This window comes from Camelina sativa, chromosome 8 (assembly GCF_030686135.1).
Source record: "Camelina sativa cultivar CO46 ecotype springtype chromosome 8, ASM3068613v1".
NCBI classification, from domain to species: Eukaryota; Viridiplantae; Streptophyta; class Magnoliopsida; order Brassicales; family Brassicaceae; genus Camelina; species Camelina sativa.
This window is the reverse complement of record NC_141887.1, coordinates 28,815,839-28,828,901: the sequence shown is the minus strand read 5'-3', so window position 1 is coordinate 28,828,901 and position 13,063 is coordinate 28,815,839. Positions and strand designations below refer to the sequence as shown.

Here is a 13,063-nt window from a genome sequence, read left to right as displayed (position 1 = left end):
GTGGAACACTCGTGTGACCACGTTTCTCACGTGCCTATAGGATACTTCAGAAAGACGCTTTAAAACGAAGCTGAACGTAACAAATTAAAGGGGGGGGGGGGGGGTTGGAGAGAAGAAGAGAGTTAACTAGCTAACTATATATACTAGTCTAAAAACATATATTCCTCTGTTTTCCCAAATATTATAAAACCAAAAAGCAACAAAACGTAGAGAAAAAAAGGTTGAGACTTTGACAAGTTAAGAAACAATGGAGGATGAAGAGGGAAGAAGAGAGATGACGAAGAAACAGAGTTCAAGGTTTAAGAGCATTTGCGTCTTTTGTGGTAGTAGCAATGGCAATAAAGCTAGTTATCAAGATGCAGCCACTGATTTGGGCAAAGAATTGGTAAAGTATTTTATTATACTTGCAAATTTTAGAAACGTTCTGTTTCTAAAATTCCGTGTTATTACTTGAGAAATTGGTTTGGGTTTGTGTAAGAAAATCTCGTCTTTCTATATATAGTTTCCGCAAGAACATCACACATGGGGATTCTTAAAAGACCAGGTTTCATAATGAGATATTAATAGTGTTGATTTGATGAACAGGTGGCGAGGAAGATTGATCTTGTTTATGGTGGAGGAAGCATAGGTTTAATGGGTTTAGTGTCTCAAGCTGTTCATGAAGGTGGTCGTCATGTTATTGGGTAATATATATATATATATGTTTATGATATACTGCATTATTTCTTCGTTTTTGTTATGCTTTGCTGAGCTCTTGCAGAAAGGTATGGTTTCTAATCTTGTTATACTAATGCAGAGTTATCCCCAAGCTACTCATGTTGCAAGAGGTATTAATTTTATTTCGTTATAAAATCAATGTTCAATCGGGTCTGAAGTAGAGACAATAATATAATGCTCTTTGCCTCTCTGTCAATGTTTCACAAAACAAACACAAAAGCTTACTGGAGAAACAGTAGGAGAAGTGAGAGAAGTTGCAGACATGCATCAGAGAAAAGCTGAGATGGCTAAGCATTCTGATGCCTTCATTGCTTTGCCTGGTACTCTCTCTCTCTCTCTCTCTCTCTCTCTCTCTCTCTCTCTCTCTCTTATATACAAAAAAATCTTATGGAAACTTAGATTTTCGATAACTCATTTGTCAAAACTTTGCCACTACATTTAAAGCTCCTCCTCATGTATGATGCTGAAAATTTTTAAAGTTAGATGTGTTTTGTTTTCCTACATGTAATTGTTAGTGCTTTATTTATTTTATTTTCTTTTTTAACTGTCATTATATATAGAGAGCTTTAAGGAGTGCGTTTAATAAGTAAATAACATGTGGTTGATATGAATATGATATGTGGGAGATCCCAGGAGTCAAAGAATTATAAGAATCACGACAAATATTTTAAAAATGATTAAAGTGATTTTTTTTACAAAAAGTGTTTGATCCATCAACATCTAAAAGCAGTGAAAATAGATGTCGACAAAGGACATCTGCTGTTTCTTATCCAGTTTAAGATATTTTTTTATGTTCTCAATTATATCTAAACTTTTTATATTTTTGAACAAACATTGAAAGATCATATTCTCGTTGCAAAAAAAACGTTTTCCCTTTTTCGGGTAATGCTAGTGAGTATTATTTATAGAGTTGGGAGTAAGAATATTGTGAGAGAAACAAAAATGGTAATTAATTATGTGCTACTAGCAAATATTGTGATCCATCATCATTCATGATGATGATGATGAATGCACTAACGTTATATATTATTGACCTTTGACTTAAAAAGTACCAAAGAGAAGAGAAGGACTTATCATAATTCAGATGTTGACTCTCCTTAAAAAAAAAATAGGAAGTTTTTACTATTTATGCCACTTGACTAAGTCAACGAGTCATCACTAATCAATCAGGTGGCTATGGTACACTAGAGGAGCTACTTGAAGTAATAACTTGGGCACAACTTGGTATACATGATAAACCGGTATGTATGTAAACCGATTTGGCTTGGTATGAATGTGAACGTGATGATTAAAAGATAAGAATTTGGGATTTTTTAATTTTTTAAAATTTTTTTTCCTCATGCAGGTCGGGTTATTAAACGTTGATGGATATTACAATGCATTGCTATCATTCATCGACAAAGCTGTCGAAGAGGGATTTATTCTTCCTACCGCTCGACATATTATTGTATCCGCACCAACCGCAAAAGAGCTGTTTAAGAAATTAGAGGTGAAAAATTAAGCCGATAGAAGATACTATACCGACTCTAACCCTAAATCGGACCATATATATATATATATATATATATATATATATCCAAGTCTTGATGTGATTAGGAAACTGTATTGTGGTTAAATCGAATATTTAAGCATGTTTTTTTAGTCTAAAGCTTTTTAGATTAGACTGAGTTTTGTTTAGTATAATTTCATTGGTCTATTGCAGGAATATGTGCCTCGACATAAATAGTAACAATGCCATCGAAACTGAGCTCCGAGACGTTCATACCAAAACAAGAAAATAAAAATCATAAATGGATCCCACGGACGTCAAATATACGGACGGATTGTCTGGCTCGTTCTTCGCGTTCTTTATTTTCTGAGATTTCTTTTGTAAATTCTTATCCTCCGATTTGGGCAACCAATCTTAGAGTTATTTTCTAGATTAATGTTTGGTTGGAAAAAAAAATTGTAAATGGACGAAAGATTTGATTATTTCGCAGCTAGACAATCTAAGAGTGGGTAATCATTAGGGAGTACAAAATGTAACTTTTTCTTTCCTGGATTGTTTTCAGCATGGTACGTATCTCAGAAATTTCGGTTTAAGTGATGTAATATAGTATAAACTAGAGCATATCATTTAAATCTTCAAGTGATTGTTAAATATTTTTTTCTTGTTGTGTCAAAATTAAAAAACAAGGACTTGCTACGTTGTACTAGAGATATTTACTACTCCATTAGAGTTCGAGTGTTTTTGGTTCAATGGCTTTCGATTCAAATGACAAAATACTAATACTCTTAATCTATCTTAATTATAAAAAAATCCATTGCATGAAGCTTTTCTAGAAATTAATGTAACATAGACGGATAGACCCAAGCAAAATTTATTATTCGTTGGGCCTACGTGTAATTAAAACACTAATATCCATTGCATCACTTGGTTGTTGTAACTTGTAAGATACATTTTCCTTGGTAGCTATCAAAAATTATTGGAGAAATTTCGATTGTTAAAATAATAATTAGATTGAACAATTCTGAATGTTAAGATCAAATCGATTCAACTTTCTCTCTCAAGTCATGAAGCCAAGGCAATCATTAATTACAAGTATAAAATCATTAACACAATCTCGAATTGTTTAAGTTACTTAATATCCATATGTCTCCTCCTAAAACAGCCCCGATTCGATCTTATTCTTTTGGTCTCCACGTAAGAACTTTCATATAAATTAATGTAACAAAAAAAAAGAAAATAAATAAAATAAACCCACTTGATTAACCGAAAACATTTGTTGAATCGAACCAATTAATTGAACAGTTAACGAGTCTGATTTGTTAACTGACGTCTCTTGTTTCGAGGTTAATTACTAAAATGATCAAATCTCCAATTCTGATGAACCCACCACCATGTGTTTTAAGCCCAAGAGAGATTCAGTGAACCACGAAGGAAAATAATTTAAACCGTCCCTTACACTAATGAAAGGTTAAGTGTTACAGAATCAAGTTTATTAATAGATTAATACTAATAAATTAAATAAATAAATATTTGGACACAAAGCCCAAAAGATCACAATCTAGTTTAAAAAGAGCGACAAGAAAGATTCTTTAAGCTGATGAATGATCTGTACCATGTAGCTCTGTTCCCTTTTTGGTGTTTAACTCTTTTACTTAACTGCCCGAACAACATCAACGAGACTAATTAATAGACACCTACCTTATAACCAAAATAAATAACAGAAAAATTAATTTATTACTATTTGTCAACAAAGTATATGTATTTCAATTTTTTTTTTTAGATATACTTATATTTTACATTCCATATGCAACTGAAACTTTGAAATTAAATTGTGTTGGTCATCGATGAAATATTTGTATGTATTTTTTAAAGTATATAAGCCATGTATTAGTTATAACTATTTATAGTATTAAAAAAAGGAAACAAAGTGTGGTCTCTTATGTTATGGTTCATTGAACATATACATGAAACATAGGACTGGGAGGAGCCCATGTTCCTTTCATTGATGCAAAATTTTAGTTTCTTGTGTTTTAGTTTGCTTCCTATCCAATGTACATGTATATATAGATATAGTTTCACAAGTGCATATGGATAATGATGAGTAAGTTTAAGTATATAGGGACAAGTTAAATAAAAAGACGAAAGAAATCAAAATTGGAGAAAAATAGTAAGGTACAATGTATGGTGGTTATCGAAAGCCCGAGCTGTACTTCCATTGATGTAGGAGATGATTGGGAACACGTGGATTATATTTGACTAAACAATGGTCGATTTTTTTTGTTCGAATTAATTGTGAATTGGTTAGTTCGGTTTAAGATGATTGGTTGGATATAACCAAAGTAAATTGTGATTCTTCAGGAAATTAACTATGGTCTGGTTTAGTTGTTTGTTCTTCGTTAATCAGATCGTTTGTAATGTTGATGACTTATCGTGTAACTGGTGACAACAATTCTATAGCTGATATATGAAATTAGATAACCAGCTATAGAACACTACATTTCATATGTAATTTAGCTATACTGTCTAATTTCACCTACATATTTTTATGATGATTTAAACTAATCAAGTTCTTAGTTCGGATATGAAAATGCACATATAAAACAAAATACTTGAGTTATATTATTATTTTCGACCAATATTTATTCTGTGCAATTAATATTTCGATGTCTATACAACAAAGACAGCAAAATAAATAACTTGCCATATAAAGACATTATTTATAGCATTTTGTGGAGTATAATGTCCAATCCTGTTTCCGATTTTTACATATTTATGGTACTGGATGGTTGTAACCCCTTCATTTATTTTTCCATTTTGTTACAAGTCAACAACTTCACCTTTTGATAACGCCTAATTTGTATCAGCAACTTTTAGTTTGTTTTCTCAAATAACGTCATTTTCAGAGCAAGTTTTGAGTTTCTCTTTTTTATATCTGCAAAACGGCAAATTTAAATAGAAGTAATTTACATTTTTATTTATAACAAAATGTTATTTTTATACTAACATAAGTATATCATTTTTTAAAAAAATTCAGTAAATTCCTATAAATTTATTTTCGTCAAAAATGAACTTATATAGTGATGAATTGAAAAAGTCTTCATATAATTGGCTTGAAAGCCATAATGGTAATGTAAAACACTTAGGGTAGAAGGTCATTTGTAAACAACCATACTTAGCTAATAAATGAGCTACCTTATTACAGTTTTGAGTGGAGTAAACAAAACAAACATTGTTAAATAGACTCGACCAATAGCTAATATCTTGACAAATTCCATCAATAGAAACATCAATCAGAGTTTTATCAACAATCTTAATTAATATCCACAATCACCCTCAAAAATGATATTTCGTAGGCCTCAGATCCAACATTGTTGCATTGTAGTTAAAGGAGCCTTAGCTTCAGTCTCCAATAATGAGGAAACATACCCGAGTTGCGCCGATCCCCAACCTTGTGATATTCCATCATGATTCGGATAATCCTATATATTGGTCTCTGATACAAAATATATAAATCTAAATTGATATTTAGTTTTGTATTCTAAAAGAAAACCGACTTTACTATAACATTATAATTTTTTACTATAGAAAATTTTAAATACGCTAAGATCGCGTGAACACTTTTGGCGTTACAAAGTTTCTCAATTTTTTATTTTTTTTCTTTAAAATTCTTATATATTTATTTCTTATAAAAGATAAATAAATCTAAATTTATGTTTGGTATTGTATTCTAGAAGAGAAACGACTTTGCTACAATATTGTATGTATCATAATTTTATATTATTTAAGATTTCAAGTATGCAAAAATTGCGTGAACATTTTTGGTTTTACAAAGTTTTTCAAAATTTGTAAACACTTGTAATCTTTTGCGAGTTAAAAGATTCGATTCTTATCTTTATTTCGTAACGTTCGTTTAAACTTTTTTGAAATTTGTCTCATGCGAGTTACAAAGTTAGGTTCTTATCCTTATTTGTAACATTCATTTAGATATTTTTTTAAATAAGTAACGCTCGTTTTATTTTTTAAATATAAATAAAAGAAATATTACTAAAATTGACATCTTTGTTTATAATGAGAGATGTTAGTAAAGTTGAGAGTAAAAAGAGAAATAATTCAGCTAACATTTCTCATTTCACAAAATCAAGTAAATACGATCAAAACTCTCTTCAGTATCTCCTCACTCAATTTAGTCGCTAAAGCTAACAATTGTATGGTGGTTTATAGTATTTATTTTATGATGCGCTTGAGTCTGAGCTATTAAAATTAAAAAGTAGATTGGGCAAAAAAAAAGTGCATTATATAATTGATGTGTTTTTTTTTTTAAAAAGAAAGGTATTATTATAATTTTTTTGATGCTGGTATTATTATTACCTATGCAATGAGGAAGAAGGACGGGTCCAGAATTATTTTTAAAATACTAATAATAATGCTCTTCTAGTCCACTTATCTTGGAATCTAAAACTACGATTAGTTTTAAATTAAGTATATTAAACTAATCTAAAGATTAAGTTTAAAACCTGAAAAAAATTTAATTAAGAAGACGTTTTTTCAAGCTATAAGAAAAAAAGAATATTACCTTTTTTTTAATAACATTTATGTATCTTTTAATTGTTCTCTCTCGCTTCTCTCTCTTTTGAAGGTGGCACGAGCACCCATAACCTTTCAGAACCTATAGATACAAAAAAATAATGTGTATGTAATATAAATTGATTTTTTTTTTTGGATCTTCTTTTTTTTTTTGTTTATCTCTCTCTTTCTCCTTTGGATGGGAACTGAGCTCTTCTTCTTTCTCTCTTTCCTCTCTCCTTTTCTTCTATCTCTCGTGGCCTTTGATTAGAGTTTTATTTCTCTCTTGAAGATCCGTTTCTAGACCTCTCTCACTTGATTTGATACTTAATTAGGTCAAACTTTGCGATCGTAGCGATTTCACAGGTCACCATCTTCAAAAACCCTAATTCTCTGTTTCTTATGTAGTCTTTTTTTCTTTCTCTTCTGGCTGGGGGCTTTATTTTACGGGACTTCCATGGGTTTCTGTAGCTTTTTGCCTCGGATTTTGTGCAAATGGGAGTTTTTTTTTAAAACACATCTCTGTTCGTTTTCAGCTTTTTTTTTTTTTTTTTTTTTTTTATAATAATGATCGAATTCGAGTTTCAGCTTAGATCTCTCTATCCCTCTCTCTGAGTCTCTGTTTTGCGAAAAAGAAGATTGTTCAAGTTTCTCCTCTCATCTGGGTTTTGTTTTTAACTGTGAGATTTTAGCTTTTTCTGTTTTTTTTTACTGTACTTGTTTGTGGGTTGACCTTTTTTTTTTTTTTTTTAAACTCTCTTGAAGATCTGAATGCGTAGATCATACGGGATCTTTGCATTTTTTTTTTTGTTGCTTTTCGTCAGCGTTACGATTCTTTTAGCTTCAATTAAAGTTTTGAATTTCTATTTTTTTTTTAAAAAGCTTATCCCAAAGATCAATTCTTTTTTGTCATCTGAATTTTTTTTTTTTGGTCCACCATTAATTTTTTTACAGGTTTAAAAAGCTGATTCGAATGGTTAGGACATAACATCCGTACTTGGTTAAGCATATGGAAGTCTGTGTTCTGTTCTTGGTTGCTCTGTTAGGGCTTCCTCCTTTTGCACCAACTTAGCTCTCATGTTTTGTAAGATCTCCTCCTTGAAAGCTGCTGTGTAAACCTCTGGTCCTTTTAACTTAACAAACTTCATTTGTTGGTTACTTGAGGAAACTTCAGCTAGTAGGTAAAGACTGTACATACCTGTAATACAAGACGACAGCCTAGATTGGCTTTTTATTCGACAGCCTAGCTGGTGAGCTTTTGAAGGAATCAAGGGGGAATGTGTTTATGGTTGAGTCTGTGAATTCTACGACGATTGGATCTGTAGAGTTGACCTTTTAATCCTCCTACTCTTGAGTAAATTATATATATATCTATCAGATAGATTTAGTAGGATGGAAGCTGAAATTGTGAATGTGAGACCTCCTCAGCTAGGGTTCATCCAGAGAATGGTTCCTCCGCTACTTCCTGTTCTTTTGGTTTCTGTCGGTTATATTGATCCTGGCAAATGGGTTGCAAATATCGAAGGAGGTGCTCGTTTTGGGTATGACTTAGTGGCTATTACTCTGCTCTTCAATTTTGCCGCCATCTTGTGCCAGTATATAGCTGCCCGAATAAGCGTTGTTACTGGTAAACATTTAGCTCAGGTATTTTGTTCCCCTTTCTCTGATCTCGAAGCTTTTAGCTACACTGTTTTTTTCTGCTAACCACCTTCTCTATTTTTGTAACATTCTAATGTTTTTTACTTGTACAGATCTGCAATGAAGAATATGACAAGTGGACGTGCATGTTCTTGGGCATTCAGGCGGAGTTCTCAGCAATTCTGCTCGACCTTACCATGGTAGTTACTTACAGTCTTTTTCCTTCTATTTTTTATTTATTTATGTTTGATGGGAAATTTTCAGTTTTTCTGATTTGAGGCTTTCCTATTAAAAACAGGTTGTGGGAGTTGCACATGCACTTAACCTTTTGTTTGGAGTGGAGTTATCCACTGGAGTGTTCTTGGCCGCCATCGATGCATTTTTATTTCCTGTTTTCGCCTCTTTCCTTGTATGACTGGTTTCATGCCTTTTCTATTTCTTCGTGTTCTTGGAATAGCATTATCGGAAATTAACTGACATGCATACAATTTTTACAGGAAAATGGTATGGCAAATACAGTATCCATTTGCTCGGCAGGCTTTGTTTTACTTCTCTATGTCTCTGGTGTCTTGCTGAGTCAGTCTGAGATCCCATTCTCTATGAACGGAGTGTTAATTCGGTTAAATGGAGAGAGTGCATTTGCACTGATGGGTCTTCTTGGAGCAAGCATCGTCCCTCACAATTTTTATATCCATTCTTATTTTGCTGGGGTACCTTTTTTCTCTTTCTCTGTATCTCTCTTTTCTATTAAGTAGCAATAATTATACTAAGCAGTGAACTCCTCTATTGCAGGAAAGCACATCTTCGTCAGATGTCGACAAGAGCAGCTTGTGTCAAGACCATTTGTTCGCCATCTTTGGTGTCTTCAGCGGACTTTCACTTGTAAATTATGTATTGATGAATGCAGCAGCCAGTGTGTTCCACAGTACTGGCCTTGTGGTACTGACTTTTCACGATGCCATGTCACTAATGGAGCAGGTTTGTTCTAACGGGTTTATGCTTCGTATTAGTCTATAATACATTTTTAGGCAGACAGTTTCAGAATTATCTCGTGATCATAATTATTTTGTTCTTGATTGTTGAGCGCAGGTATTTGTGAGTCCGCTCATTCCAGTGGGCTTTTTGATGCTCCTGTTCTTCTCTAGTCAAATTACAGCACTAGCTTGGACTTTCGGTGGAGAGGTCGTTCTGCATGACTTCCTAAAGATAGAAATACCCGGTTGGCTTCATCGTGCTACAATCAGAATTCTTGCAGTTGCTCCTGCCCTTTATTGTGTGTGGACATCTGGTGCAGACGGAATATATCAGTTACTTATATTCACTCAGGTCCTGGTGGCGATGATGCTTCCTTGTTCTGTCATACCGCTGTTCCGCATTGCTTCGTCGAGACAAATCATGGGTGTCCATAAGATCCCTCAAGTTGGCGAGTTCCTCGCACTTACAACGTTTTTGGGGTTTCTCGGTTTGAATATTGTTTTTGTTGTTGAGATGGTATTTGGAAGCAGTGACTGGGCTAGTGGTTTAAGATGGAATACCGTAATGGGCACCTCGGTTCAGTACACCACTCTGCTTGTATCGTCATGTGCATCCTTATGCATGATGCTCTGGCTTGCAGCTACGCCGCTGAAATCTGCGAGTAACAGAGTAGAAACCCAAGTATGGAACATGGATGTTCAAAATGCTTTATCTTATCCTTCTGTTCATGAAGAGGAAATAATTGAAAGAAGCGAAACAAGGCGTAATGAAGACGAATCAATAGTGCGGCTGGAAAGCAGGGTAAAGGATCAGTTGGATACTACGTCTGTCACTAGTTCTGTCTATGATTTGCCAGAGAACATTCTAATGACGGATCAAGAAATTCGTTCAAGTCCTCTAGAGGAAAGCGAGTTAGACGTAAAATTCTCTGCCTCTCAAGTAAGTAAACTTGGGGAAGACCCTGATGTAAAAGAACAGTCTGTATTGCAGTCAACGGTGGTTAATGAGGTAACTGATAAGGATTTGGTTGTTGAAACAAAGATGGTGAAGATTGAACCGATAAGTCCTGTGGAGAAGACTGTTAGCATGGAAAATAACAGCAAGTTCATTGAAAAGGATGTTGAAGGGGTTTCATGGGAATCAGAAGAAGCTACGAAAGCTGCTCCTGCAAGCAACTATACTGTTGGATCTGATGGTCCGCCTTCGTTCCGCAGCTTAAGTGGGGAAGGGGGAAGTGGGACTGGAAGCCTTTCACGGTTGCAAGGTTTGGGGCGTGCTGCCCGGCGCCACTTATCTGCGATCCTTGATGAGTTTTGGGGACATTTATATGATTTTCATGGCCAATTAGTTGCTGAAGCCAGGGCAAAGAAAATAGATCAGTTGTTTGGCGCTGATCAAAAGTCAGCCTCTTCTATGAAAGCAGATTCTTTTGGAAAAGACATGAGTAGTGGATATTGCATGTCTCCAACTGCAAAGGGATTGGACTCACAAATGACTTCAAATTTATATGATTCACTGAAGCAGCAAAGGACTCCAGGAAGTATCGATTCGTTGTATGGATTACAAAGAGGGTCGTCACCGTCACCGTCACCGTTGGTCAACCGTATTCAGATGTTGGGTGCATATGGTAACACCACTAATAATAATGCTTATGAATTGAGTGAGAGAAGATACTCTAGCTTGCGTGCTCCATCATCTTCTGAGGGTTGGGAACACCAACAACCAGCTACAGTTCACGGATATCAGATTAAGTCATTTGTTGACAATTTGTCAAAAGAAAGGCTTGAAGCTTTACAATCCCGTGGAGAGATCCCAACGTCGAGATCTATGACGCTTGGTACAATGAGCTATACACAGCAACTTGCGTTAGCCTTAAAACAGAAGTCCCATAATGGTCTAACCCCTGGACCAGCTCCTGGATTTGAAAATTTTGCTGGGTCTAGAAGCATATCACGGCAATCTGATAGATCTTATTATGGTGTTCCATCTTCTGGAAATACCGATACTGTTGGTGTAGCAGTAGCCAATGAGAAGAAGTATAGTAGCATGCCAGATATCTCAGGATTGTCTATGTCGGCGAGAAACATGCATTTGCCGAACAACAAGAGCGGATACTGGGATCCGTCCAGTGGAGGAGGAGGAGGGTATGGCACGTCTTATGGTCGATTAAGCAGTGAATCATCATCGTATTCTAATATGGGGTCACGGGTTGGAGTACCCTCTGCTTATGATGACATGTCTCAATCAAGAGGAGGAGGCTACAGAGATACCTACACTTTGCCACAGAATGCATCAACAACAGGGACCGGATCACTTTGGTCTAGACAGCCCTTTGAGCAGTTTGGCGTAGCGGAGAGGACTGGTGCTGTTGGTGAGGAGCTCAGGAATAGATCGAATCCGATAAATATAGACAACAACTCTTCCTCTACTGTTGATGCAGAGGCTAAGCTTCTTCAGTCATTCAGGCACTGTATTCTAAAGCTTATTAAACTGGAAGGATCCGAGTGGTTGTTTGGACAAAGCGATGGAGTTGATGAAGAACTGATTGACCGGGTAGCTGCACGAGAGAAGTTTATCTATGAAGCTGAAACTCGAGAAATAAATCAGGTGGGTCACATGGGTGAGCCACTGATTTCATCGGTTCCTAATTGTGGAGATGGTTGCGTATGGAGAGCTGATTTGATTGTGAGCTTTGGAGTTTGGTGCATCCACCGTGTTCTTGACTTGTCTCTCATGGAGAGCCGGCCTGAGCTCTGGGGAAAGTACACTTACGTTCTCAACCGCCTTCAGGTAAACAAAGATAAAAAACCACACTTTTGCAGTTCGAAACCAAAGCTTATTATGTTTTGACATGATGTATGGATTCAACACAGGGAGTAATTGATCCAGCGTTCTCAAAGCTGCGGACACCGATGACACCGTGCTTTTGCCTTCAGATTCCTGCGAGCCACCAGAGAGCGAGCCCGCCTTCAGCGAACGGGATGTTACCTCCGGCTGCAAAACCGGCCAAAGGAAAATGCACAACCGCAGTCACACTTCTTGATCTGATCAAAGACGTTGAAATGGCAATCTCATGTAGGAAAGGCCGGACCGGTACAGCTGCAGGAGACGTGGCTTTCCCAAAGGGAAAAGAAAATCTGGCTTCAGTTTTGAAGCGGTATAAACGTCGGTTATCGAATAAACCCATAGGTATGAATCAGGATGGACCCGGTTCAAGAAAGAACTTGACTGCGTACGGATCATTGGGTTGAAGAAGCACATTGTGAGAATCTCATGATCAAAAGAGACGTTAGAGCGGGAAGCCGAAGAATCAAAACCCTTGCTTTTGATTGCTCCTCTCCTCTGCTTTGTTAATTGTGTATTAAGAAAAAGAAAAAAAAAAAGGATTTTGTTGCTTCAGAAATTTTCGTTTTTTTTTTCCCTCTCTTAATTTGGTTGTAATGTTATGTTTATATACATATCATCATAGGAGGACCATAGCTACAAACCGTATCCGGTTTGTGTAATTTGATGCGGAGTCGATCATTAAAAAAAAAATCGTCAGTTTGAATTGTTAAAATCTCCTAAACCGGATCTCATTACGTAGCAGACACATCGACGCTAGGTTGCTGACACGTGTCCATATCAGTCTGTCTTCTCGAATCGTCTTCTGGTTTCTCAAATCCTTCTTCATCTTCGTGG

At 35.5% G+C, this 13,063-nt stretch overlaps 2 protein-coding genes across 2 annotated transcripts; both read left to right on the top strand.

The window, feature by feature from the left end:
* The first annotated feature begins 89 nt into the window (after positions 1-89).
* Positions 90-2,840, top strand: LOC104708812 (putative cytokinin riboside 5'-monophosphate phosphoribohydrolase LOG6). Its single transcript, XM_010425440.3, has 7 exons — positions 90-385; positions 586-683; positions 797-827; positions 938-1,037; positions 1,888-1,958; positions 2,063-2,206; positions 2,420-2,840. The coding sequence occupies exons 1-7, from the start codon at positions 248-250 to the stop codon at positions 2,441-2,443; spliced, it is 606 nt and encodes a 201-aa protein (XP_010423742.1). The 5' UTR covers positions 90-247; the 3' UTR covers positions 2,444-2,840.
* Positions 2,841-6,791: 3,951 nt separating this feature from the next.
* On the top strand, positions 6,792-12,941 carry LOC104708811 (ethylene-insensitive protein 2). The gene is made up of 9 exons (XM_010425439.3): positions 6,792-7,135; positions 7,724-7,853; positions 7,944-8,413; positions 8,521-8,607; positions 8,706-8,816; positions 8,905-9,117; positions 9,200-9,385; positions 9,497-12,172; positions 12,256-12,941. The coding sequence occupies exons 3-9, from the start codon at positions 8,162-8,164 to the stop codon at positions 12,631-12,633; spliced, it is 3,903 nt and encodes a 1,300-aa protein (XP_010423741.1). The 5' UTR covers positions 6,792-7,135; positions 7,724-7,853; positions 7,944-8,161; the 3' UTR covers positions 12,634-12,941.
* The last annotated feature ends 122 nt before the right edge of the window (positions 12,942-13,063 follow it).

Bases quoted from the DNA above. Each gene is read 5' to 3' on its own strand.
- LOC104708811 (XM_010425439.3), top strand. From the start codon at position 8,162: ATGGAAGCTGAAATTGTGAATGTGAGACCTCCTCAGCTAGGGTTCATC. The intron at 8,608-8,705 runs GTAGTTACTTAC...TATTAAAAACAG, and splicing joins TTCTGCTCGACCTTACCATG to GTTGTGGGAGTTGCACATGC. The intron at 12,173-12,255 runs GTAAACAAAGAT...GATTCAACACAG, and splicing joins ACGTTCTCAACCGCCTTCAG to GGAGTAATTGATCCAGCGTT.
- LOC104708812 (XM_010425440.3), top strand. From the start codon at position 248: ATGGAGGATGAAGAGGGAAGAAGAGAGATGACGAAGAAACAGAGTTCA. The intron at 684-796 runs GTAATATATATA...ATACTAATGCAG, and splicing joins GGTGGTCGTCATGTTATTGG to AGTTATCCCCAAGCTACTCA. The intron at 2,207-2,419 runs GTGAAAAATTAA...GGTCTATTGCAG, and splicing joins AGCTGTTTAAGAAATTAGAG to GAATATGTGCCTCGACATAA.